Source organism: Terrapene carolina, unplaced genomic scaffold, assembly GCF_002925995.2.
Source record: "Terrapene carolina triunguis isolate 2854851 unplaced genomic scaffold, T_m_triunguis-2.0 Scaffold998, whole genome shotgun sequence".
Lineage (NCBI taxonomy): Eukaryota > Metazoa > Chordata > Testudines > Emydidae > Terrapene > Terrapene triunguis.
In genome coordinates this window covers 3,270,689-3,298,497 of record NW_020665349.1, presented here as the reverse complement: position 1 = coordinate 3,298,497, position 27,809 = coordinate 3,270,689, and the positions used below count along the sequence as shown (strand labels likewise).

General features: G+C 47.1%; 1 protein-coding gene across 1 annotated transcript; it reads left to right on the top strand.

Annotated features, from left to right (window-relative positions):
- Positions 1 to 776: 776 nt before the first annotated feature.
- On the top strand, positions 777 to 7,293 carry NUDT2 (nudix hydrolase 2). The gene is made up of 2 exons (XM_024205861.2): positions 777 to 923; positions 6,344 to 7,293. The coding sequence occupies exons 1-2, from the start codon at positions 788 to 790 to the stop codon at positions 6,655 to 6,657; spliced, it is 450 nt and encodes a 149-aa protein (XP_024061629.1). The 5' UTR covers positions 777 to 787; the 3' UTR covers positions 6,658 to 7,293.
- Positions 7,294 to 27,809: the final 20,516 nt, after the last annotated feature.

The following is a 27,809-nucleotide window of genomic DNA, read 5'->3' as shown; positions in this document are numbered from 1 at the left end:
CCCTTTGTTTTATTCTCTTCTCTTCCAATATTCTTTGTGGTTTGTAGTTAACAACTGCTAAGATTTCATGCTCAAATGGGTGGAACCAGCTGAGCTTGTTTGATTTTTGTGTCAGGTTTTATGTAGTTCGTGACTTGGTGGTTTCAAGGCAAAGGAAAGAGGATATGCTTTCGCCCTGCTAAGCAGAGGTGTAACTGTAACTACTGACATTGTTATGTGCATGTCTTCATGCATGCTGGAGATAAATATCATGGAGAAGTTTGGGGTGTCCATCTGAACTCGAGCAGAGCGCCGTAGCAAGGTTGTCCAAACAAATCACCAGGGGCCAGTTCAGAGGAATTTAACAAAAAGTAATAACAAAAATATATTTTAAATCAGAAAAAAAAACCAACAAGCAAAACACACCTTTCTATACGATAATATCAGTCCATTTACCCATCCAGAGTACTCCCAATTTCTTATAACAGGCCTAGCTTCCTCTAGATGACCAGTCCTAAAATTATGACTGTAGCTGAGATGGAGACAGGAGTTTTATAGAGGGCTTCCTTATCCAGAATCCTGCAGAGAAAGGAAGTCTCCCCCCTGTCTGTCTGGGTGATTGACAGTTTGTCTAGCAAATCAGCTCTCTCCCCCTCACATCTGGTTCAATAAGGGCTTTACCCCATCACATACTTCACATCTAGTGCAATTGCCTCCGTAGATGCTGCATTACAGTGCTGTTATTCCTGTTTGTCATGATTAATCCTCTGCATTCATATTTGCTTTCATTGCAGGTAGCAGGAGGACCATGGCTCTAAGAGCATGTGGCTTGATAATCTACAGGAGGCTACAGGCAGGATCCCCTTCTTCTAAAGTCGGTGACAACATTGAATACCTTCTCCTGCAGACATCCTATGGCACTCATCACTGGACCCCTCCCAAAGGTGATGTTTGTTCCAATAACGCTAAAAGAGATCAACACTAATGTTCCTTGTATCCAAGAACCAGAGACGTTATAGAATGTAAAGACCTCTGAGGGCAAATAGTCTAATGGCTACCAGTCTTTTGTGGCAGTTGAGACAATTAACTATATTAACACCAGAGCTGTGTCACCCACCTTTTACTCAACTGCATGCACCTTATCCTGCATTGAAGCTTGGGCAATGGCCAGACCTGGGTTTGCATTAGCCCAAGCTCTATGGCAAGTAGAATGTGCATAACTAATTGGGAGGCGTGCCCTGGGGCGTAGTACAGAGGCTCATCACTAAGGTTAAGATTTTTGTCATGGACAGGTCACGGGCAATAAACAAAAATTCACAGGAGCCCATAACCTGTCTGTGCTGTCACTAAAAATAACCGGGGGGCAGGGCTAGGTCAGGGGGAGGAATGACAGCTGGAGTCCTGTTGCGGGGTATGGGGGAAAACTGCCAAGCCCTCCCACCATAGCAGGGACACAGCCCGTGCTCCAGCAGTCGCAGCCACAGCGGGGACACACAGCCCCCACTCCGGAGCTGGTCACAATTGCAGGGCAGAGGCACGCAGTCCCAGCTTCAACCCCAGCCACAGGCGCACAGCCCCAGCCGGAGGAGGGGGGCACACGACCCCCACTGCAGCCCCGCCCGTGGTGCAGGGGGACGCAGCCCCTGCTGCAAGCCACAGGGCAGGGGCACACAGCCCCAGATCCAGCCACAGCTGCAGGGCAGGGGTGCATAGTCCCACCTCCGGCCCGGCTTCAGCTGCTGACAGTTGAAGCCAAAGAAGTCACAGAGGTCACAGACTCCATGATTGCCCTGACCTCTGTGACTAAATCGCAGCCTTACTCATCACTCAAGGTGAATGGCAGAGAAGGCATTTGGTTGAACCTCCCTCAGACTCTGGTAGTGGGGAGCATTCAATGCAGAAATCACTTTTAACTTTCAGATTTTATTCTCTCTTCCCCCACTTCCTCAACTCGTCTTGATAGTTCGTGGATATCCCAGACACAATGTCGCATGCGCTGACCACACCTAGATAAATATTTATTTTGTACAGTGCACTAACCAAAACAATCTCATAGCGTAATCTCAGTGCAACTCTGCCCCATATAAAGAAAAAGGTAGGCAAACCTCTCCCCGTATCCTCCGAGTCAAAAACATGGGTAAGTAGAATTTGCAGTGTGCCGGAAAGCCAACAAATCTGGACTGTGACCATCCACTGCGTAAAGAGAGTTCTGTGATTGAGCGTTTCTCATCGAGAATGTCCTGACGCTAGCCACAAGTGTTCCAGCTGATCCTAGCTGCCACAGTATCCCAAAGGGATATAGAGGCACCTCAGATAGCCAGGAGCCACACCATTTAGGACTTTTTAGGTCCATACCATTATGGCAATCTTTAATTTTATATGGAAACAAACTGGTAGCCATTGCAGATCCTGGAATACTAGGTGAATGAGCCATTGCGTTCTGCAGTATCTGCAGTTGCTGAGTGGGCTTCAGGCATAGGTAGAGCACATTGCACTGATAAAATCTGGAGGTGATGAAGTCATGGATAAACGTGGCAAGGTCCAGATTTGAAAGAAAAAGTCATAACCATCTTGCCAAGAGCACATGGGTGGAAAAGCCACTTTAAGCCACAGCTGTTTTTTGATCTTTTAAAAGTAACTTATGCAGCTCCCAGCCCCATAGTGTCACTTTGTACTTCCAAATACCAAAAGGCAGGCAGAGCTCTGCGTTGTCATCTCCGGATGCTTCCCTTAGCCTACCAGCATCAACTACATCTCCTTTGACGTGAGTCCCAAGTTCAGCAACATACTTAGAAAACTGACCCTGATGAAAAGAGAGATGTAGAGTTAACTGTCCTCCCACAGCCTAATGGCATGACAGCCTAACCCTTGAAGTGGATCAGGTCTCAGATGGGGAGTCATTGGAGAGCAGGGACCCCCAGTGTGATGTACTTTCGTTGGCCTTTCTTGCTCAGGCTACTGCATGTTGTACCATCTGAAGCTCACCATCATGCTACAGCAGGACTGCATGGAGGTCTTTTTTTTTGTCTTTTATGCTGGCCGTTCACACTTTAAATTAATGGAGATATCCTATCTCCTAGAACTGGAAGGGACCTTGAAAGGTCATCGAGTCCAGCCCCCTGCCTTCACTAGCAGGACCAAGTACTGATTTTTCCCCAGATCCCTAAGTGGCCCTCTCAAGGATTGAACTTACAACCTTGGGTTTAGCAGGCCAATGCTCAAACCACTGTGATGCTTTCGATACCACATCCCCCATAGCCGCCTTGCATGCATACCTAACAGGAGGGGTAGGAGTACTGGGCCTCGTAGTACACATGGCAGAGATCTTGGGACATAGGCAGAATGATGCCACTCGTGTCTCTGGTTCTCTCAGGGGAAAAAGAGCAGAGCCACTTGAGGGCAGTTCTGGGCTCTGCAAGTGTTGTGCACAACACCCTGTGATCAGTCACACTGAAGGCTGCAGATTGGGGGGGGAAATCAACACAGACACTTTTGCCCAGGTTCTCAAAGGTATTAGGCTCCTAACTTTCATTGATTTCCCTTTGAGGATCTGGGTCTTTGTCTTTCCCCATCATCGGGTATGGACCAAAAAAACCTATAGCTGTCTCTATAGCAGGTCTAAAGACGTGTTCACTCCTGGTAATGCCACAGCTGTCTTACCATTACTTTCACCATAACCTTCCTCTATTGCCTTAGCTGGGGTAGTCAGTGTCATTGCCCATATGCCCCTGGTACTTAAGAAGGGTGGATGAAGCGCATCTGGATTACTGACACTCCCATCAGCATGGTATCTGGGCTTCAACAAATTTATATAAGGCAGTGTTTTCAACCTAAATAAAATTGAGGTCATGCTGATAGGAGAGGGAAAATTATTAGAGAAGCTGGTACATTGACCTCTGCCTTTCTGGAGGATGTCTGCCATCAGATTATCAAGTTAGTGCCCACTACTAGGAGCCTGTTTGACCCTTTGGTGATCCTAGACTTGCAGTTATAAATAGTGGTATGAAATAAGTCTTTCCCGCTATAGATGGCTGGGAGGCTGCACATCCCATTATAGCCCTCTGTTGAAACCAGTAGAGTTACACCATGAATGAATTGAGCCCTTTATATTGTTCTCCTTCTGAAAGTTACTTTGACTCCCAGTTGCATGTGCTTTTCTGAGCCCTGGCCTGGTTTGTTCTATTTATGTCTCTGTCTGGAATTTTCATGAGAAAACTCAATCTGGCTTTTCTCAGGGAAAGGAAAAACAACTTGGGAATGTTATATTTATCCCTATTTGAAATGGTGATTGTGATCCTGAGGAATCCAGAGTGAATGGAAAGAACTAGAATAGTAACATGGCTGGCTAGAGGGCTGGCTTGGAGAGGGAAAGAGAAATAACCTTACTTCAAGCTGCTGCATGCCGCGGTACTGTCATCCCATTGCAGCGATATTGGTCTCTTGAATTTGATATTAGTCATACAGCTACACAGCAGCTTCCATCCAAACCACTTTAGAAACATTACTAATTGTGTGTGTGTGTGTGTGGTATTCATAATCTCTTGATTCACCACTGAAATGCAGCCACATGTACGGGAGGTGAACCACAGCTCCACTTTAACAGTGCAGAGCTACACTAATAATCATAGAATCATAGACTATCAGGGTTGGAAGGGACCTCAGGAGGTCACTTAGTCCAACCCCCTGCTCAAAGCAGGACCAACCCCCAACTAAATCATCCCAGCCAGGGCTTTGTCAAGCCTGACCTTAAAAACCTCTAAGGATGGAGATTCCACCACCTCCCTAGGGAACCCATTCCAGTGCTTCATCACCCTCCTAGTGAAATAGTGTTTCCTAATATCCAACCTAGACCTCCTCCACTGCAACTTGAGACCATTACTCCTTGTTCTGTCATCTGGTACCACTGAGAACAGTCTAGATCCATCCTCTTTGGAACCCCCTTTCAGGTAGTTGAAAGCAGCTATCAAATCCCCCCTCACTCTTCTCTTCTGCAGACTAAATAAATAAAACTAGGCTTCCCTTCCTGCCAGGGCATCTAAGCAGTCAGCCACCAAGACTGCTTCAGAGACTGGTAAAAAGGGGACCGATGAAGGAAGAAGGCTGCTATATCATCTTATGAGATGTCACAAGCCACGCTGATCTGGACAAGGTCAATACTTGGGTGAAAGACTTTTAAGGAACACCTGGTTTCATGGGTCAGTAGGACATGCTCTTTCCTCTGAATCAGTAGTGAACCATTGGCCTGCTAGGGGCACTGTGCGCAGGAAGTGCCATCTTTCATCCGAAATATAAAAGGGAGGTTCCTGATCATTAACAACCCCCTGGCATTTTTAATAAGAGAAGGGTGCTAGTCCGTGTCCTGGATCCAACATGGGTAGATTACGCCTACCTACATTTCCCCAGGCAGTTTGAATCAGATTTGGCATTCTTCACTTCTTGTCCCAAAATTTTTTGTATGTTGATACAAAATAATTATTATTTTGTGGGAGGTTTAGGTTGGATATTAGGAAATACTATTTCACTAGGAGGGGGGCAAAGCACTGGAATTGGTTACCTAGGGAGGTCGTGGAATCTCCTTCCTTAGAGGTTTTTAAGGTCAGGCTTGACAAAGCCCTGGCTGGGATGATTTAGTTGGGGATTGGTCCTGCTTTGAGCAGGGGGTTGGACTAGATGACCTCCTGAGGTCCCTTCCAACCCTGATATTCTATGATTCTGTGATTCACTACTCAGCAGTTTTCATGTTTGGATATAAAACAATGATGAAAACTGAAGATCAAGTGCTTGGTGCTGCCCTTCATGAGCATCAGGCTTGTTGACTTCCTCATTCTGATTCTGGCCTGCTTATGCATCCCTTTTGTTGATTAGTTTGTGTTCATGTGGGACATCCCACTGACTTTGATGGGCTTGCTTGCTTGATTAAAAGATGCAGAATCAGGCCCTAAGCCACTTAAGGCACAGCATTAATGAATCCTGTTCTCCTTAGCCAGAAAGATGGTCTCTTCATCTGGGGCTTTGCAGGTGTGCAGTGCTCCAATAGGAACACAGAACTGGAAAGGAGGAGAATAACATGGGAAGAGATTAACATGGGAAGAGATTTCTGGCACATATTTGGTGCACTGGGTGCTGATTGGTAGTGGGATGAACCCTAATCCTAAAACCCTTGAGAGGGACATAAAAAGGTTTGAACTGCAATGTGTGTTCTGCAATCTTTAATGCAAATGGGTCTAAACAACAGGACACGTGAGCTGTTCTTCGTGGCAAATCAGATACTGCACATGTGTTTTCCCTATTGCCAATTGAATGAACACAATCAGAACAGCCAGTTTTCTTCTCAGAGACTTATTTTTCTCCCCTCCCTGGGCAGGCCATGTGGATCCGGGTGAAGATGACCTGCAGACAGCCCTGCGGGAGACACAGGAAGAGGCTGGACTCAATTCCAGTCAGTTCACCCTCATTGAAGGGTTTAAGAAGGAACTGCAATACACTGTCAGAAGCAAACCCAAAACAGTCATCTACTGGCTGGCAGAAATGAACGACTGTAACACGGAGATCAAGCTCTCAGATGAGCATCAGGCTTTTCGTTGGCTGAACCTGGAAGAGGCCTGCAAATGTGCTGAGTATAAGGAGATGCAGGCCGCATTCAGAGCTGTGCATCAGTTTCTCTGTTCCAAAGCATAAATGCTTTCATGGAGGAAAATGGGGATTTTTAAAAGAAACCTGGGCTGCTCTTTTAACAAGAATAAAACGGGGGTTGTGCAGAAATGTCAATTTTATACCAACCTGTTGTATGGGGTTAAGATACTCTGAGCTTCTGTGGCGCTTGTGCTTTTATCTCCCCTAGCTTATCCTAGCTCACATAAAGCATGGTCTGATCTAAGCATGAACCAGAGAGCTCTGAGATGAGATCCCTGCACTGACCATCCCTCCCCTTGTTGCTTTTATCAGGTCACTTATGCCCTGAATTTCAGAAGTGTTGAGCAGCTGCAGGTCCTATTGAAAATCGAATCCTTGACCTCTCCTGACACCAGAAGGACGGTATTGAGAAACGGAGCATACGGAGAATTTTAATACTAAAATACAATTACAAAAATTAGATCCTGAGTTTCGCGCAGAAGAGCAGTAGCCAGAACTGCTGGGCTCTATTCCCAGCTTCACTGACTCCTTCTGGTAACTTGGGCAAATCGTTTCATCTTTGCCAACTGTAACATGAGTTGTATTTCCTTACCTTGTGCGTTTAATGTTTGCAAAGTGCTTTGAGAGCCTGGGATGGAAGTTGTTAGAGATGAACAAAATTTAACTGATAATTTCCAACTCCCTCTGCTATTTTTGTCGTCTCTTATTTTGGTCTGTGTCTCACACGTTAAAGGTCAGTAGTATATTATACGCTTGGTCTTGGTGGCATAATGAGTCTATGCCTCCTTTGAGCTGAGGACCTTCTGCTCTAGAAATCTAAGCTAATGCTGAATCCCCAGTAGCTGTATTAATATTCCCTATGGGTTGCAGTCCCTAGTGGGCAATGTGGTCACTTGCCGTTGAGCAGGTCTGGCATTCCATGCAAGAGCTAGCAGTGCTACTCACACACGAGCTAGAACGTTAGAGGTGAGAGCTATAATTCATTCTTGTCTGTGGGCCTTATCTCCCAAGGTGCTAAGCCATTGAACACCTTTAGCTCCCGCTAACATCAGTAGGAATTGAGAGCACTCAGCTCCTTGTAGGATTGAGACCATTTTATCTCTACAGAATGATTTTCACGGATACAGCAGTGCATTGCACCTTAGCAAGAGAAATGATTTCAACTCTCCTGATTTTTTTTTAAACTCAACTTTATTATGAACACTGTTTCAAACCAAATGTCAGGGAGTGATGAAGAGCATGTGGGGGGTGTTGTGTTTTAGTAACAGGCAGAACAATAAAAGAGCAAAGATTTATTTATTTTTTTAAAAGAAAATCAGTAAACAAGCGAGAGAAATGACTAACCACGTGTGCTGTTTCACAGTCATATTTTCATCGTTATTTTTCAGCTTCTGCTTAACCAACACCATGTAAACAATGGCATTGCTTTGTTTAAGTGCAAGAATATATATTAAACAAGAATACAGAGCCATTTTCAAGTAACCCATTCTACCCAGTCAACAGTAGTGAACCGCCGTTGGCCGAAACAAAAAGTGCGGTATTAGTTGAAGCCATGGTTGGTAGCTGCATTTTAATGGCACTGCATATGTAGCATTCGTTAAGTGTTTTATGGTTGGGAGGGATGGAAAGTGCTGTAGAATTGTAAATTAGTGTTGTGTACCAGGAATATAAAACTCTTGGTGAGTCACTGCTCTGCCATCGGCTGGTTCGCAATGGCTCTGGGTGGAAAGGTGGTGTGCAATGTCTTTTATTTAGAGAAAAGAAACTGTTCTTCCTTAATATTTTAGGGGGGGGGGGGAACTTCAGCAAATGGCTGGAGAATGTCAGGGACGGTCATTTTGTTTTTGGCTGCTGAAGGCGGAGCTGATAAGTCACAAATTCTCTTATGGCCAAAGTCACTGAGTGGTTTTTTGAGTGCGTAGCTGGCTCGGGGATCCAGTTTTCCTCTTTGAAGTCAAATCATACCCTACCAGGATTTGTTTATTCACCTTTCCATTTGACGTGGAGGAATAACATTTCTCGTGTGATCAGTGGTGCTAGAATCCAAAGGAAAGCAAAAGGCAAGGAGCATTAGGAACCAGCCAGGCACTCTGTGGTTACACATGGGCCTCCTTACAGAATAAATCAGAACCCTGGAGAAAGTTTAAGCACTGTGCACCTCAACAAACAGAACACAATCTGCCCTGTTTGCTATAACTTTGTGCTGCATCATGTGATTGTTCTCAAGTGTTAAACAGTGTTTGCTGGTTTCTATCAAAACCATTAGGCTACTGAAAAAAATTCATTAAGGATAGATTGTTCCCAGTGGGAGTATCTTATCGGAGGGCACTACAGTGTAGGAGCAATGGGCTCAGTTAGTCGTGAGGTAGCCCCTCTAAAAGTTAGCATTATCAAAAAGGGGAGTGACGGTCCCATCCTTCCACTCAATCAGTATTTCCCCGTGCTGCAAGGAAGGGGAACGAGAGGCTGGAATGCTGCGTTGCCCGCTGCCTGCTGTCACTGTTAGTGGAGACTGCTCCTGTAAGCCAGTTCTGCTGCAGCTCTTCAGAGCAGAGAGCTTCTTCTTCCTAAGAGGACAGAAAAAAGTGGGACCAAAAAATCAGTGATTTCATCTAAAATGTCATTTATATCCAAGGTGGGCAATGCCCTTCTCAAGGGATTTAGTAATTGCATCTGCCTGCCACTTGTTTTCCCATGTGACTTTAGAGCTGAATCAGCAGCCCTGGAGCCTGAATCCTTTATCCCCAGAACAGGTATGCTATGGGCAGCAGCAAGCTTCCCACACAGACCGGCCCCTCTCTGGGTATCATGTGACTGAAACGGGAGAGGGAGAAGACTTCATCAGCTGCATTTTGGAGGGAAGGAGGGATGAAGCAACAGGAGGCCAGAGAGGAAAAGATTATACAGTAGAACCTCAGAGTTACGAACTGACCAGTCAACCACACACATCATTTGGAATCAGAAGTACGCAATCAGGCAGCAGCAGAGACAACAAAAAAGCAAATGCAGTACACTACTGTGTTAAACTTTCCCTTTAAAAAAAGATTTGACAAGGGAAGGAAACTGTTTTTGTGCTTGTTTCATTTAATTTAATTTAAGATGGTTAAAAGCAGCATTTTTCTTCTGCATAGTAAAATTTCAACGCTGTATTAAGTCAATTGTTCAGTTGTAAATTTTTTGAAGACACCCATAGCATTTTGTTCAGTTATGAACAACCTCCATTCCTGAGGTGTTTGTAACTCCGAGGTTCTACTATAGTCAAAGGGGAGAGATGACCAGAACATGGACAAAACTTTCAGAGATGGGGATGGGAAGAGGTGGGGACATAGTACCAGGACTTGGTGAGAGCCTACATGTGGCCTGGGGGTTGATATGCTAGTACACTTGTGGCTTTCAAGCCTTTAGTTGCACAGCTGTGACAACGGAAAAGCAGCTAAGGGAGAAACTTCTTTCCACTTACTTGTTGTAGCGAACATTCAATGTCAGTATAATCAGCCCCAGTATAAATGCGAAGGGACTGAGGACTAGCATGGCTGTCTTCCACTTGGTGGCTGAAATGGAATCAAATTGCACAATCACACACATTTCCTCGCTTAACCCCTTTGCTGGGTTATTCTGTAATATTGCTCCAGACTCAAATGGACCGTTATAGCCCCATCAAGAGTAGCAGAGGATGTGGGTGGGTGAGATGACTTATGGGTGGTCTCCTTGTTCATGGGGTCATGGGCCAGCTTTGCCATATGCTCCAGGGCTGCATTTTTACAGCCTGTCCCTGGCAGGTTCCCCCGCTTTCTCAGAGAGTAATGAATATTCAGAATTCTCTGCCCTGCAATCCAGAGTTCTGGGATGCAAGGGGTAGCAGGAGCAAGAGACAACAACTGTTGGATATCAACAGTAAGCTCAGGGTGGAGTGGGATTCAGCGCTCCATCATGGTAACTCTTACTCCCATGCTGGGGGTGCAGCTGATCCCCAGGAGGAATTTCTCCCCCTAGGGCATACTGCAGGCAGTTGGATGAAGGGGGGTGCTTTAGTTCTTTCTGGAGCACTGAGCAGCATCAGCATCAGATAGCACCAAGTGGGGGGGGGGGATCAATTTCCTATTTGCAGGGAGAGGAAGGGACATTGGTACCCGCACTCCACCCTGTCTTTTCCCTTTTCTCATTGGTTGTTTCAACATACCTGTAGGCCTGGCCCCAGCACCTTTCCCTCGGTGTCCAGGTTGATTTTTAAATTGGCCAGACACTTCTGTGGGGGTGGGGAAGGAGCAGAGACGCACACATTAGTGGGCTGTACTGCCGAACAGGAGGGAGCATTGCACTGCATTATCCTTTCTCTTTATGGCTACGTGTTAGTTGCAGGACCCCTTGCTATCAGGGTGGAAAGAGCTTGGGAGCCCTGCTGTTGCGCTAGGGTGCTAAGAGTGGCTGTGCACCACTATCGTTCTGACTGTAGCACATCTGGGGCAGCCAGAGCCCCACATCAGTGCACTGCTTCCCAATGACAAGACAAGCGTCACAGCGGTGTGACGTGACAGGGACCAAACTACAGCCGCTGCTGCTCTTCGGACGCGTGCATTCAGGAAAGTAAAGTACCCACCCTTGTCCGTTGCTAGAACATCAAGCATCTGGTTGCTCCGTGGTGGAGAAACTGTGCTGTTAAACTCAGCCAATGTGGAGGCAGGGAACTCCAGCAGAGAGCCCCTGGAGCTGGTGTGGATCTTTGCTGAGGAACTGATGGTTTTAGCTTAGAAAGAAAAAACAAAGATGCAGACAGTTATTGTTTATTCACTATACAGCACCATGGGCTTGCGTGTCCCTCAGCAAACCACGCTGGGACAAAGCCTGCCCTGGCTTATTTCTCCTGCAGCCTCCCTGAGATAGTTTGGATTGCATGATTTGCAAGGGCCCGGTCCAGTGGGGCCCTCAATTTTCATGAATTTCAAACTGAGAGCGCTCAGCAGCTTGCAAGATCAGACCGGTGGTCAGGGCAGAATTTGGCCCGTGGAGTTAGACAAGGTCCCTGTTCTGAGGAACATCCAGTCTAAGGAGGATGGGCACAATACAAACAAACAGTTAAAAGCTGAAGCGTGACGGCGGGTGCAGGCAGAGTCCGAGCTGAGATACACACACACGCCTTCCTGACACGTTAAATGACTGGACGTGGCCAAATGGATATTAAATGATAGGATATGTTGTTATGAGCATTACTGACAAATGAAGTAGGCACACGCTTTTCAGTTATCAAATGCTGGTGATTAAGTATCTGAAAGTTCTAAGCACCAAAGACTAGGGGAGTTATTTCGGATGGTCTGGGGGTACATGACTAGCACACTGACCTTGGCACTGCAAGGGTAGACCCTTTACGAGAGCGGCAAATCAGAGCCCCCTTCCCCTGTTCTTGATCATTCGTCTAGATTGGGTAGCAGAAGGAGAGGAGGTCCCCTGCCTCTGGCATACAATCGCTCCATTAGACGCTGCTGTGGGAGCAGAGGTGTCATGCCAGCCTCTCTGGAGAACTCACAGTGTGTATAACCAGGAGTGATGCTATTACACCAAACAGTATAAGGAATAAAAGGAGACTTGCACTCCAGGGGATTGTGGGGAGCAAGGGACTAATTTACCAAGCAACTCAAACAACCCAAGAGAAGAGTGAAGCTTTGATGTCACGAAAAACCTTGTGACAGTGAAATAGTGTCCCCAAGGGAATTACATGGGTCACTAACAGAAAGCACTGGACCATTCACTGCATGTCCCAATCCTTTTGTGGTCCCTGGAGCTGAAGAGTGGGGAGCGGATGTGATCTCCAGATGTTTAATTCTGTAGACAACTTTGTAAGGGAAATGTTCTTGTCATGAACCCATCTCCCAGTTTATAACCCAAATGGGCTGAAAGGAAGGAGGAATCTGATTGGATGGTGAGCTGGCTAATTATCCGCATCGCTTCTAACTAAAGATCCTGGAAACGCTACCACCATCCGATATCTATTGCTGGGAGCTATCCTAGAGTTTAGACACTAGAACTAGTGAAAGCACAGAATCATAGAATACTTAGTTCAGTCCCAGCACCGAGGCAGGACTAAATATTAGCTAGACCACCCTGATAGGTGTTCGTCTAACCTGTTCTAACTTTTATGACTAAGACGGCAACAGTCACTTAAAAGTGTTGCTCCCATTTTACAGATGAGGAAATTGAAGCACAGGGAAGCTAAGTGACCTGCACAAAGGAACCAGAGCAGAGTCAGGTTTAGAACCCAGGTGTTCCTGGCTCTCAGACCTGCGCTCAGGCCAGCAGACCATATTGTCTCCAGTTTCTAGTAAGAATGGTGATGCCAAAGGACTCAAAAGGCTTTTTCTAGCTCCTTGGCAGGCTGGCTCTGTATTCTAGACTAGTTTCTCCTTCTTAGAAATTAACTCTGACTACCACATGAGCTGCACTGCCCAGCTCCCTGTGGTAGGACCAGGGACAGAGCTATGAACTCATAGCCAGTAGATTATACTTCATTTGAAATCAAAAAGAAAACTCTCTCAATAGCATTGCCAGCTCTTGTGATTTCATCACAAGTCTCTTGATTTCTGGTGTTTGGCTTAAAGTTCCATTATGTGGAATCATGTAACCTCAGCCTTCATTTTTTTTAACATAAAGTACGTTTCTCATGATTGACGAAGGCTTGAAAACGTGATCTAAGGGCACCCCAAAGGCCCCAAAACCAGAAGGCAAATAAGGAGAACCCCAAAATGATCAGTTTGAAATATCATGATTTCAAAGATGATCTCATTATTTTGGAGGCCCCAGCATGAGGTTTGAACATCTGGGGTTGGCAATATTGAAACAACCAACCTCCCCCCACTATTCTCCTTTTTGAACATAAGTGACTTTTAATTGGTTACTTCCCAATCAGGGCTGGCTCCAGGCACCAGCCTGGCAAGCAGGTGCTTGGGGCGGCCACTCCGGAGGGGGACGGCACGTCCAGCTATTCGGCGGCAATTCGGCGGACGGTCCCTCACTCCCGCTCGGAGCAAAGGACCTCCCGCCGAATTGTCGCCGCAGATCACGATCACGGCTTTTTTTTTTTTGGCTGTTTGGGGCAGCCAAAACCCTGGAGCCGGCCCTGTTCCCAGTTCTGGGATCACTTGTGACCCTAAGAGCCCCTCAATGCCAACTACTCTGTATCAGCAACTCTTGTCAGGCCTGACAAATTCACTACACCTAACACACTACTTCCATAGTATTTATCCAAAAAGTGTCCTGTAAGGTATCAAATTAAAGCTGATGACACACCGGTCACTACTATTGCTTTTGAATGTATGTACTGGCACTAGATAAGGAGTTCTATGGGCCTACTAAAAATATGTTTTAAACTATGGAACAAGGCACAGTTGATAAACAGGTTTTTCTGCCAGACAAAGCATGTTTGTTCACTTATCCCTGTCTCCAAAGTAAAATTAAGCATTGTAAGCCAAACACAATGGGAGCTACATTTGCATTCCCAGTTAACATAAGGATGTGATGTCAGCATGGGAAGACACTGGAGACAGAACTGCAGGCATTTGTCCTATCACTGGGGTGCAAAGACAATTAGCTTTGGGGCATAGGAGGCAGCCTAGAAGGACCCCTCTTTTATTCACCACTGAAGGAACAAAAAGGACAGTGCTTTTTGTATCCATGAACGGTGGATCCCCACCTTGTGGGCTGGTGACGCTGGAAGGAAGCTTTGTGTGAGAAACAGCTTTCGACAGGGATTTTAGCTTGTTAAAATCAGGGTTAGACTCTAAGAAGCATATTATACCTTTAGTGTCACATATAGCCAGTTGTTCTTACCATCTCTTAAAATCGGAACCTTCATTAATAAACATATTTGTTCTCACTAGAAATAGATTACAGTGCTGTGTGGTTATAAAGGGCCTGATCCTAAGTTGTTCCAGTCAAGCTGTGTGTACTCCGTCTCTCACCAATCATGCCTCGCCAATCTACTAGCTTGATTTGAGGGGGTGAACAAGCATGCGGATAAAGGAGATCCAGTGGATATAGTGTATTTAGATTTTCAGAAAGCCTTTGACAAGGTCCCTCACCAAAGGCTCTTAAGCAAAATAAGCAGTCATGGGATAAGAGGGAAGGTTCTCTCATGGATTGGTAACTGGTTAAAAGATAGGAAACAAAGGGTAGGAATAAATGGTCAGTTTTCAGAATGGAGAGAGGTAAATAGTGGTGTCCCCCAGGGGTCTGTACTGGGCCCAGTCCTATTTAACATATTCATAAACGATCTGGAACAAGGGATAAACAGTGAGGTGGCAAAATTTGCAGATGATACAAAACTACTCAAGATAGTTAAGTCCCAGGCAGACTGTGAAGAGCTACAAAAGGATCTCACAAAACTGGGTGACTGGGCAACAAAATGGCAGATGAAATGTAATGTTGATAAATGCAAAGTAATGCACATTGGAAAACATAATCCTAACGATACATATACAATGATGGGGTCTAAATGAGCTGTTACCACTCAAGAAAGAGATCTTGGAGTCATTGTGGATAGTTCTCTGAAATCATCCACTCAATGTGCAGCGGCAGTCAAAAAAGCGAACAGAATGTTGGGAATCATCAAGAAAGGGATAGATAATAAACAGAAAATATCATATTGCCTCTATATAAATCCATGGTACGCCCACACCTTGAATACTGCGTGCAGATGTGGTCGCCCCATCTCAAAAATGTTATATTGGAATTGGAAAAGGTTCAGAAAAGGGCAACAAAAATGATTAGGGGTATGGAATGGCTTCCGTATGAGGAGAGATTAATAAGACTTGGACTTTTCAGCTTGGAAAAGAGGGCGACTAAGGGGGGAATATGATAGAAGTCTATAAAATCATGAGTGGAATGGAGAAAGTAAATAAGGAAGTGTTATTTACTCCTTCTCATAATACAAGAACAAGTGTCCACCAAATGAAATTAATAGGTAGCAAATTTAAAACAAACACAAGAAAGTATTTTTTTCACGCAACACACTGTCAACCTCTGGAACTCCTTGCCAGAGGGTGTGTGAAGGCCAATACTATAACGGGGTTCAAAAGGGAGCTAGATAGATTCATGGAAGATAGGTCCATCAGTGGCTATTAGCCAGGATGGGCAGGAATGGTGTCCCTAGCCTCTGTTTGCCAGAAGCTGGGATTGGGTAACAGGGGATGGATCACTTGATGATAACCTGTCTGTTCATTCCCTTTGGGGCACCTGGCATTGGCCACTGTCGGCAGACAGGATACTGGGTTTGATGGACCTTTGGTCTGACCCAGTATGGCCGTTCTTATGTTCTCCTGGTAAGTCCTGTGAGTGTCCAGTGATGGGCTGGATGCTACAGAGGGGGATGCTGATAGAAGGGGCTGGGGTGTGTCTGTCACTAGCCTGCACAGAGAGACTGCAGAGACCTGGAAAGCAGGGCTTGTCGGTAGCTGTTGGTTTCAGGGAACTGTGCTTCAGCAGGCATGAGGCAGAACTGCTTCACGCTAAGGGCAGATAGTGGTGAGGTGCCTCCCAACTCTGAGTACCCCCAGGCGCTTCACAATGAACAATACCAACTTCTGCTTCTTCCCCTTCCTTGCTGGGGTTAGGGTGCGGTGGTTTGCAATATAAGAAGATCCGATTAGATGATCGTGGTCAGCAGATCACAAGGGTGAGGAAAGACCTGTGATTTCATCAGGGATGAGTGAGCTGGTTGGAACTGAACAGAGAAAGAGAATTCGCTGCAATCTACTGCTCTGAAAATTGAATCAAGCTTTCTTTTCCTTTTCTTTTGTTTAAGCAGCCTCTCAATAATGCAGGTAACTTAAAAAAAAAAAAAAAAGACTGTTTTTCTGATCAATCCAGAGTAGGGGTGTGATGAAAGAGGAGGTAGTTAGTCTGGGACCTTAGGGCCCATCCAGTAGTCGGAAGTATCACAAATCCCATGAACGAAAGTCTGACTTTAGTGAAACGGCCACCCCACTTTTAGCAAACCCCAAAGTTTCAGGCGATTCAGAGAATATTCCAAACTATAAAGTGCTCATCCCCCAAATAGGCTTTAAACTATGTAGCAAGGCAGAGTTGACAAGCAGGGTTGTCAGAAACCTTTTGAGGTTTGCCGATCACTAGTTTTATATGTTGATATATAGGGACCCAAACCTGTGAAGTGCTGATCACCTGCCATTTGCCGCTGAAATCAATGGTAGCTGAGGGTGTTTGGGATGTCCCTAAAGCTTCCCAGTATCTCGCAGGCCCAGGGCCAGAGCAATCATGGATGAGAATGATTTTACATGAGCTACAAGCCTGTTAAGTCAGGTGTTAGATGGATTCTAGGTGATGGATCCCAAAGAGTAAATGGGTTGCTAATGGTTAAATCCACCTCTTACTTTTGTGAACCCCCACCAACGCAGCTTCCTGCATCAGGTCACCAAGCCTGGGAGCCACTGTGGGGCTGACAGCACAGACGGTTTCATCTGACAGGGTCTTCCACTTGCTGAACTTGTCTTTCTCCCGAGACACAAAGACCTTGCGGCCTTGCTTCACGTTGAGATGCAAGCCCAGGCCGTGCAAAGTCAAGTGTCCCTTCTTGCTGCAAGCCCACGCTTGGCGCTCCCTGTCCCCACATGGCTGCAGGTAGGCTGATGCGAACTCCTGCGGCTTCTGGATGGTCAGGCACTGTTTGGTTTTAAGGCTGACGATGGCCTTTGTTCTGGGGTCCCACCTCCATTGCTGCTGCTGGGCATGCAGCTTGCAATCAGCCAGGCTGATCTGGTCGCTCTCCTGGTGGGCGACCTGCATGCACTTTTCCAGCCGGATGTTCTTTATGAGGAAGCTTTGCCCCTCTGATACTACAGTACAATCAAAGCAGAGTTTAGTACCTTACATGCACAAGACAAACACGCTTCTGCAGAGCATCAGTTGTTAGCTAATGCCTAGGAAAAGAGAGACTCTTAGCCTACCACTTGTTGCTGCATTTTCATATTCTAGATATAAGAGAGAAAAAAAGGCCACCCTCTAAGTTTTAATTTCCTAGGGTTGCATTTCCTAGAGGAAGGCATGGTGCATTGGTACCAAGGAACAAGGTTGGAAAGAAGTAATAATATCATCATTAATGTGTAAAGCCAATAGAAAAAAATGTTACAAATTTCACAACCATTTTTTTGAATTTCTATGAAATTTTTAAAAAATTGGAAAATTTCAGGCAGCTATAGAGCCAGTGAGAAACCTCCCAAAATCTGATGATTTTTTCCCTATCAGAATTAAGTTTTTCCTATGAAAAAATTCATTGAAATTCAAAAAATGTTGACAAGCTCAGTTAATCTCACTTAGTACTTCACTGTGGATCACTAAGCTGGGCTCTGTGGCTACTTCCTATGGCAACAATGGAAATAAAACGGTAAGCCTTATAAACACTGGAAATGATTAGATAAGGTGACTCACAACTATTCAATCAACAATACAATTATTGCGTCCAATATCACTGCCCAGATGTCAGGGTTCCAGATCCGAGAAGTCCCAGGCAACTGAGTTACCCACCTAGTGATGGTCCATAGAACTGCCCTATAATTCTCTCATAACTGTAGGAAGACAGCCCGAGTCACAATACTCTTAGCTTTTGAACTTCTGTATTGATCATTTTTTAATGAGCAACAAAGGTTCCGGGACCTTTAAGGGGTAGATCCCAGCCAGTCAACCGAAAGGATTGCATCTGTATTCATTCCAAAATCAACCATAAATCTGACCCATGAGCATCCTGAAATACCCTTTAAACACTCTGCCGTACATCTCTAATAGATGCATCTCTTCTGCTGCCCAAAACATATTATGTCCCTACCAAATTTTGAATGATAATTTGGTTTTGAAGAAAGAGGTATGGAAACAAATGTTTCAGATTCTCACCACATTTCCCCTAGGTCATTAAAAAAATCTTTGTAACTTTAAGAATTTGATCATTTATTCCCCCAGTGGTGAAAAATTCTCACATTCGCCCCGAGAGTTAAAACCTGCAAAGCCTGAAGGAAAAAGTCTGAAATGCGAAGACCAAGAAAGAGACTGAATGATGACTTTAGAATGGAATCCTGATAATGATCTTAACACCTTCCTCTGCAGAATTTCCCCTCCTGGCACAAAGAACAATGCTTTTCACTGGCACCAAGTCACTAGCTCAGTATGTGAAGGGAGGGAGCAACAGGGCAAACAAAACTTAGAGCACAGCAGGGGGCGAAGGAAACAATAGATTAAAGAACTGTTAGGTTTGCTTGTAGGAAACTCCAGTCTCCTGCTAGACTACATGTCTAATATTGTTTGTTAATTCAGGAAAAAGTACAAAGGGACTTTCTGGCTGTTTCTGAACCTACTGGGAAGAGAATGGGCAGAGTTTGCTTTTCAGCTTCTAAAATGTTATTTCACTGAAATATTAATAAATTAAATGCTTAATGCTGGTGAACAAGGAGAGAGGCCTAGACAGTGAAGTTTATCCATAGACAGGTTACAGTATGGTCCACAGCAGAGTAAGTATCTCTAGAGCCTTGCGCGGATACAAAATTTGTATCCACATCCAATCCGCGATCCACACATTTTTTTCAGGAACAGTGTAAATGTATCCAGTAAACGGCACTTGATATCAGTTTGTTTTCTCAGAGATGCAGCCGTCCTCCCTGGTTATGAGAAAGGAAAACGAATGAATAGGTTTCCCCAGTCACTTACCTCTCCTCTCAGTGGCACATGTACCCCCGGGACATGGGCCGTTTTGTAAAGCAGGGAGGGAAATGATTGCAGCAGCTCCTTGCTGAAGTATTGGCAGCAGGAAAGACCCAGTGACCAGCAATCCCAGTTTGGCTGAGATAGTATCAGGCTTTTACAAATGGCCCCAGTAATCTCATGACCAAGCCTATGTCCCTCCTTGAGAAACTCATCTCAGGTGTCTGAGATCTAGCAGAGTTCAGGGGAACCCCTTTTCTATAAAGACGTGTCTTGGTCTGACAGTAAGGCTGGTGCAAAGGTGGCATCAGGCAGGCATAGTTCAACCTGGGGAATACCCCTAAAAGCAGAAAGCTTCTATCCCTCCCAGACCCTGCGCTGGCCCTGTACCGCCTTTGCAGCAAATCTGGGCAATGTCAATGTCAAGGGTAACTGCACCTGTATTGCACCTTTATGGTCCCTTGAGGGCACCCACTAAGATTCCCAGCTCTGAGCTGTCACTTCTCTTGGGTGGAGACCCGTGTCTCTCTCCCTCCTGATGGGAGTTTTAAGGCAGCTCCCTGCCTTACACTGTCATAACCCCAGCGAGCCAGTCTGCCTAAAGGCCAGCACTGGTGCATTGCTTTCTCTCCGAGGGCTATGACCAGAGTACATTGCAGCTGTTACAAGTTACCACCAAACTCTTTCTAAGCCAGCACCTTTATTCATAGATTCATAGATTCATAGATTCTAGGACTGGAAGGGACCTCGAGAGGTCATCGAGTCCAGTCCCCTGCCCGCATGGCAGGACCAAATACTGTCTAGACCATCCCTGATAGACATTTATCTAACCTACTCTTAAATATCTCCAGAGATGGAGATTCCACAACCTCCCTAGGCAATTTATTCCAGTGTTTAACCACCCTGACAGTTAGGAACTTTTTCCTAATGTCCAACCTAGACCTCCCTTGCTGCAGTTTAAGCCCATTGCTTCTTGTTCTATCCTCAGAGGCTAAGGTGAACAAGTTTTCTCCCTCCTCCTTATGACACCCTTTTAGATACCTGAAAACTGCTATCATGTCCCCTCTCAGTCTTCTCTTTTCCAAACTAAACAAACCCAATTCTTTCAGCCTTCCTTCATAGGTCATGTTCTCAAGACCTTTAATCATTCTTGTTGCTCTTCTCTGGACCCTTTCCAATTTCTCCACATCTTTCTTGAAATGCGGTGCCCAGAACTGGACACAATACTCCAGCTGAGGCCTAACCAGAGCAGAGTAGAGCGGAAGAATGACTTCTCATGTCTTGCTCACAACACACCTGTTAATACATCCCAGAATCACGTTTGCTTTTTTTGCAACAGCATCACACTGTTGACTCATATTTAGCTTGTGGTCCACTATAACCTCTAGATCCCTTTCTGCCGTACTCCTTCCTAGACAGTCTCTTCCCATTCTGTATGTGTGAAACTGATTTTTTCTTCCTAAGTGGAGCACTTTGCATTTGTCTTTGTTAAACTTCATCCTGTTTAACTCAGACCATTTCTCCAATTTGTCCAGATCATTTTGAATTATGACCCTGTCCTCCAAAGCAGTTGCAATCCCTCCCAGTTTGGTATCATCCGCAAACTTAATAATCGTACTTTCTATACCAATATCTAAGTCGTTAATGAAGATATTGAACAGAGCCGGTCCCAAAACAGACCCCTGCGGAACCCCACTCGTTATGCCTTTGCAGCAGGATTGGGAACCATTAATAACAACTCTCTGAGTACGGTTATCCAGCCAGTTATGCACCCACCTTATAGTAGCCCCATCTAAATTGTATTTGCCTAGTTTGTCGATAAGAATATCATGCGAGACCGTATCATAAGGTAAAAGCATTACAGAGAAAACATCAAAAGCAAACAGATGTAAACACACACTAAGCATACCAGGAATCACCCCGCAGTCTTATGGGGCCCTAGTAGGCCAATGTTTTCCCAGTCCTTCCGCAAGACTGGGGGCCCCCTTAGACAGAAGGTCCTATCCATTTGCTGGCTCCGAAAGAAGGCCCTGAGTCAGCTTAATCCCAGCCTTTTTATATCCAAAGCCCTCGCTTTGTCTGCTGGTCTTTTGAAAATCCAGTTTGAGCCAGTCTGTATGAGCCTCCTGGGGCGTGCGGGTGAGGGGGGTGGAAGTGCCTCTCGGTGGGGGGGTTACCTGAATCACCCCCCACTGCTTCTGGTTCCTGGAGGAGCTGAGGTAACCCTCCCCCCGCAGTTGCACACAGTCCCTGGCCCACAGTGATCCATACACTTAACACAATGCAGTCCCCAAACATGCTGCATGGGATTGCAATATTCATCACAGGGGCATTCCAAGGCAGAGGTGGACTGGAGGAGGAAGGGGGGGCATGGCTGCAATGGACCTGCACCCTTGCAAAGCCCCAAAGGGACCAATGAAGCAGAGGCACCTCCTAGGGCAGCCCTTGGAGTTGCCTCAGCCTGCACTAGGCCCCCTGTAGCTGCTGAATAGGGGCGTACAAACGGCATCCCCTCTGTCTCAGTGCTCAGAGGTGAATCTACCCCTGTGTCTTTCTGCCTCTTCCGTCACATCCGGTAATAGACACTGCAGCTGAAATGCCGTGGCAATTTTATGGCTGATGCATGAGGCAGAATGAATCCAGCTCGCTCTCCTGGTGCTACCAGGGGTACCAAAGATAGCAAGCCATTATTGGGCCAGAGCCTCGGTTGGTTTAAAGCAGCACTGCTCCGTGGAAGTCATGCCAGGTTACATCAGCTGAGGGCCTAGCCCCTGGCAATCAGCAAAGAGATCAGTAAGGACTCAAACCAAGAAGAGCCGAGGGGTGAGAAGGTGGCAGTGAGTGCTACAGGATGGCTGTTCTGGTAGCTGCCCTTTGGGCCTTACCCAGCAGTTGTGACACAGGTAAAACTCACAGCGAAGTCAAAGGACAGTTTGCCAAGCGAGGAGGGTTTTGTTTGTTTTTAAAGTGCCTCAATTTGGAAGACAGCAGTGGGAAAGCCCTGTTGCAAATGGTTGTAAAAGCAAACGCAGATTCCTAAAGCTCAAAGCCTGAAGGTTAATAATATAAGGGAAATAGTTAAATATTAGCAATTGGAGAGCACAGAAATTTGGATCCAGATTTCAAACCCCTTTAGGGCATAAGACAAGTGCTACATGGGCCTTGTGCATGCTCTCTGAACAGGGGTGGATGTTACCCTTTAATGCTTAGTTATAAGGTGGCAGACAAAGAGAGGGAGAGAAGAGATCATAGTAACATAGAGCGCTAGGTTCCAAATATCAGTCCCAAAGGAAAAACTGTACTTCAGTGTAACCCTCCCCCGCAGCATACCAGCATTATCCAAAGCATAGGATGTGTCCTCTTGAGGGTGTGAAGCTCTAGCTGCCGGGGGGAAGCCCTGACAGACCTTTCAACTGTTCTCCAGAATCTCAGCTTTTGTTTAAAAGAAAAAGTTAGTCTCTAACTATTATGGTTGCAGAGAAAAGCTTCAAAATGTGACCCAAGTGAACTCATCTGAGTTTGCAGAGAGCCTGAAACAATAGCTGTGAAGTGTGAACTACCCCGTCCATTTCACTGGATGCAGATGCAATGGTGAGACTTTAATAGTCAGCGTACCTATTTCACTGCTTGTCAAAGCATGTAAGAAAGGAGAGGAAGGATCACAGTGTCAAGAACTAAAATATGGGCACACCCTTAACAAGCCATGCCAGAATTAAAGGAGTGGGTATGGTTGTTTCCTTTTCCTGACGCGGGGCTGTAAACACCACAGTGTTTTAATACATGTGTTTGCCCATTCATGCTTTCAAGCCCAGACAGAGAAACACAGTCACAGAGTATTTTTAAAGAAAAATCCATCAGGCAGCTGGTTAAACACTCAACCATCAAAGGCTTTTGTGGTTAATACCATCTCTGGAAAATACTGCAAGGGCCGACCTGCCATTCCCTGTTGACAGCTCCTTATGCCACAGGTGGGTCTGTGGCCATTTCTCTTACAGCTCCTCTACAGTGAAATTTGCCCCTGTGCAAAGCCCAGCACAAGGTTTATGCAGGGATTAAGTCCTCTTCTGAGGACGTTAAGTAGTGGATAAGCCCTGTACTGGTCCCCTGCATGGAGGTCAATTTCATCCCTCATGTGGACGCTCAAACAGCCCATCACCCGTAACCCTTCTTCCAGGTGGAGCCGGCAGCAACCAGGGCCGGGTTCAATACCTAGGGGTCCCTTTTCAACAATACAACACAGAACCGGCTCGAGCCCCTACCCAGTAACTTGGGAAAATTACACCCCACCCCTGGGTGCCTCTGAGAGGCAAAACTTCCCCTCTCGCAAGGGGGAAGTAACTCGGCGTTAATTAGGGAAAATGCCACAAGCAGGATTCATAAACCTAAAACTGTGAGCAGGACACCCACCCCAGAGTGCGTGGGGCAGTGTCTTCTGCCTCATGTTCTTGAGTTCTACCACCAAAAGTTCCTTTTCTGTGCCCTCCTCTGCTCCCCTCACCATACCCCACTCACAGTGGTTGTCCTGGGTCAGTGAGGCCCCAGGGTTCAAAGGTGCATCTGTGTGAGTTCACCTCTCACCTGGGGAAGAAGGCACCTTGCTCGCTTCGCAACCTGAGCACTTATGCTGGCTGACCGCCCCGCCAGCTGCCCGTCCCTCTGCTGCCACCTGCCTCTCTGCTGTGACCTCTGACCAAAAGGGTAATTCAGGCCTTGGGACAGAATGAGTCTGACATCCCTGCATTAGGTCCCCTCTTAGGGTTGGTTTACACGGCACAGCAACCCGCACACCGGAAGTGTGAGTTCTAGAGAAGTGCGCATCGCCGTGCTGCGTAGACAAACCCTAAGGAGTGCATCTTCCAACGCACTGAACAGGAGGCTCAAGCGAGGCGCGTATTGCTCCGTCTCTGATTTCCATAGATCTAAGCTGCTGCCCCACATCCAAATATATCGCTGGAGCTTGCATATGGCAGCGAGGCCACCCAACACCCCAGTGAGGTAGGTAAGAAGAGTCTTTACCAATTGGAGAGAGAGGTAAGTGAGGCACAGAGAGATTAAGGCCAGAGGTAGGGGACAAAAAATTAGGAGCCTAAGCCCATGGATAGATAGATAAATAAGTGGTGTGATTTTCAAAAGGGCTGAGCACTCGCCATACCCGTGCATGGACCCCAATGTATGTACCCAGGGCTCCAGGCGGGCTTGTGCAGATAGTGCGCGAAGCCGCCCCACTGTATCTTCACGCCCGTGTTTAGTTACGCTAGTCAGATGAAAGCTAGCTCGGGCACGCTGGCCTGGGCGGCAGTCATACCTTCGACTGCAGTGGCGACATACCCTAAGGAACAGCCCAGCTCGGCGAGGGTTATTTCAAGAGCACTATTTCAGCTACTCAATAGGGTAAGGGCAATGGGAACGTTACTACTGGTTTCAATAGGAGCAGAGTCAGGACACTGCGGAGCCCTTTTGAAAACTCCACCCTAGATTCCTTCATGCCCCAGGGAAGGGGGTCTCCCGTGGCACGCGTGAACCTGGTTAACAGCCGTGAGTTATCCACACAATTACAAACACGGGTTTGCTCCTTTTAAAACAAATTCTGCACACAGACCAGGAGGCTCAAATCCCCAGCTGTCCTGCAGGGGATTTCCAGTAAAAAACGTTGACCCAAAATTCTCTGCTGGCATAATTCCATTGATTACACCCCAGCAGAGAATTTGAACACACCGAGTTCTGGTAAACGAAAGACACTTCCTTTGCTGCAGGCAGGGCCGGCTTTAGATTTTTTGCAGCCCCAAGCAAAAACATTTTTGGCTGCCCCCACCCCTGCCCTGGGCTCTCACTCCCCCAACCAGTGCCCTCCCCCACCCGCACTCCCTGCCGCCCCCGCCCTGGGCTCTCCCCCCCCACACCCCCCACCCCACCCCACCCACACCCCCTGCCGCCCCAGCCCTGGGCTCCCCCCCACCAGTGCTGGCTCCCCCCTCGCCTCCAGATGGTCCGGCGCTGGCAGGGTGAGGATGAGCAGCGGGGCTCCCAGGCCGCGCCTCAGCCCAGGGTCCCTCCAGCCAGGGCTCCCACCTCCAGGACTGGCGGGACCCGGGAGGGCAGAGCTGGGGGACCGCCTGGCAGGGGGCTGAGGAGCCGGGGCATGGCAGACCCAGAGGGAGCGGAGCCCCGGAGAGCGGGACTCGGGCCTTGCACGGCAGCGCCCCGCCCTCTATGGCCCCGCTGCTTCTGGCCGCCCTGCCGCAGTCCCTGAGTGGCTCGGGCCGCTTCGCCCAGCCCCGGCTGCGGCACTGGGGGGCAACCGCCCTGCGGCACCTGCAGGCAGCTCCGTGCACCCCGCGGGGCGGCCCCCAGCCCGAGTGTCCCCTGCTCGAAGCCTGCCCGGCCCAGCCACAAGGTGTGGGTGCTGCTCCCCCTCGGCGCAAACCACAGCGGCCCCAGGGCGCCCCCATGCATGACGCGCTGCTGCTGCCAGGGCCGGCTCTAGGCTTTTGCCGCCCAAAGTGCAAAAAAAAAAAAAAAAAGATGGCCGGAATGCCGCTCCTGAAAATGTGCCGCCCCAAGCACGTGATTGGTTTGCTGGTGCCTAGAGCCGCCCTGGCTGCAGATGGCAGCGGCGGCAGGGGGTGGGGTGGGATTTTAAGATGCTCGCAGGACAGGACTGTGTTAGGTGGGGGAGAAAGAGGCTGCAGATAGGAGAATGTCTGGAGACTTAGGCCCTGTTTACACTACAGAACTGACCCAGTTGTATTGAATGGGTTTAAGCATTCACCTAGATTGTTTTCGGTTGCACCCCCTTCTGGGTACCTATCCCATAATTCTTCACTCTCTCCCAGTCACTGTGCATTCTGGGAGATATTTTGGCATTGTCAGCCCTGAGAGAATTAACTAGGGTTACCACCTGGCCAATATCTGACCAGCCTGCCCGTTTTTTTTTATGGATTTGCCAGTTGCCAGAAAAATAATTTAATCTGCTGGGGTTTTTTTTTTACGTGTGTTTAAAGATTGCATTATTATCTCAATACACTGGGGTATCTAATGTTCAAAGTTTGTGTCCAGAAAAGATGCTGCAGTGTTCCCACTTCCGCAGTTTAAGTGGTAGATCAATACTGTTGAAAGTACAGCAGCTGTCGGCCCTCCAACAGTGAGAGAGGGTGTGAGTCACTTTAAGTGGCTGTTGAAGGGGGCAGGAGGATGCAGAGTTGTCTTGTGGTTGGGGTTGCAGTAGGCTTGTTTTGAAGGTGGGGGAGATGGCATTTTTTTTTTGCATTTCAAAGGTGGTAACCCTAGAACTAACTGATCTATGGCCTGGTCTACACTAGGCTTTTATGTCGAATTTAGCGCCGTTATATCGAATTAACCCTGCACCCGTCCACACCACGAAGCCATTTAGTTCGACATAGAGCCCTCCTTAAATCGATTTCTGTAATCCTCCACAACGAGAGGAGTAGCGCTAAATTCGAAATGGCCATATCGAATTAGGCTAGGTGTGGATGGAAATCGACGGTAATAGCTCCGGGAGCTATCCCACAGTGCACCACTCTGTTGACGCTCTGGACAGCAGTCCGAGCTCGGATGCTCTGACCAGCCACACCCCGGGAAAATTTGAATTCCTTTTCCTGTCTGGGCAGTTTGAAGCGCAGTTTCTGTTTGGACACCGTGGCGAGCTCAGCAGCAGTGGCAGCAGTGGCAACGATGCAGAGCTCTCCAGCAGAGATGGCCGTGCAATCCAATAGAAAGAGGGCCCCAGCATGGACGGATCGGGAAGTCTTGGATCTCATCGCTGTGTGGGGAGATGAGTCCGTGCTTTCCGAGCTGCGCTCCAAAAGACGGAATGCAAAGATCTATGAGAAGATCTCTAAAGCCATGGCAGAGAGAGGCTACAGCCGGGATGCAACGCAGTGCCGCGTGAAAATCAAGGAGCTGAGACAAGGCTACCAGAAGACCAAAGAGGCAAACGGACGCTCCGGATCCCAGCCTCACACATCCCGTTTCTACGAGGCACTGCATTCCATCCTAGGTGCGGCCGCCACCACTACCCCACCCCTGACCGTGGACTCTGAGGATGGGATATTGTCCGCGGCCGGTTCCTCAGCGGACGGGGAAGAGGAGGAAGGAGATGAGGAGGACGAGGCAGTAGACAGCGCTTACAACGCTGATTTGCCCGACAGCCAGGAGCTCTTCATCACCCTGACAGAGATCCCCTACCAACCCTCCCCAGCCGTTACCCCAGACACAGATTCAGGGGAAGGATCAAGCAGTAAGTGTTTTAAATATCCAAACATTTATTTACAACATAACTGGCATATTTAAAATATTAACAGTAGCTAAAGTGCTTTAAAACATGTAAACATTTATTTGCAACAAAACAGGAAGATTGAAAATATTAACAGTGGGTAAAGTGCTTAAAAACATGTAAACAGGAAAGTCAAACAAAAGGGGAATCAGTGCAAAGTGTATCATGATTACTCCGTCTTTGGGCGCCTCAATATATAGTCCGAACCATTTTA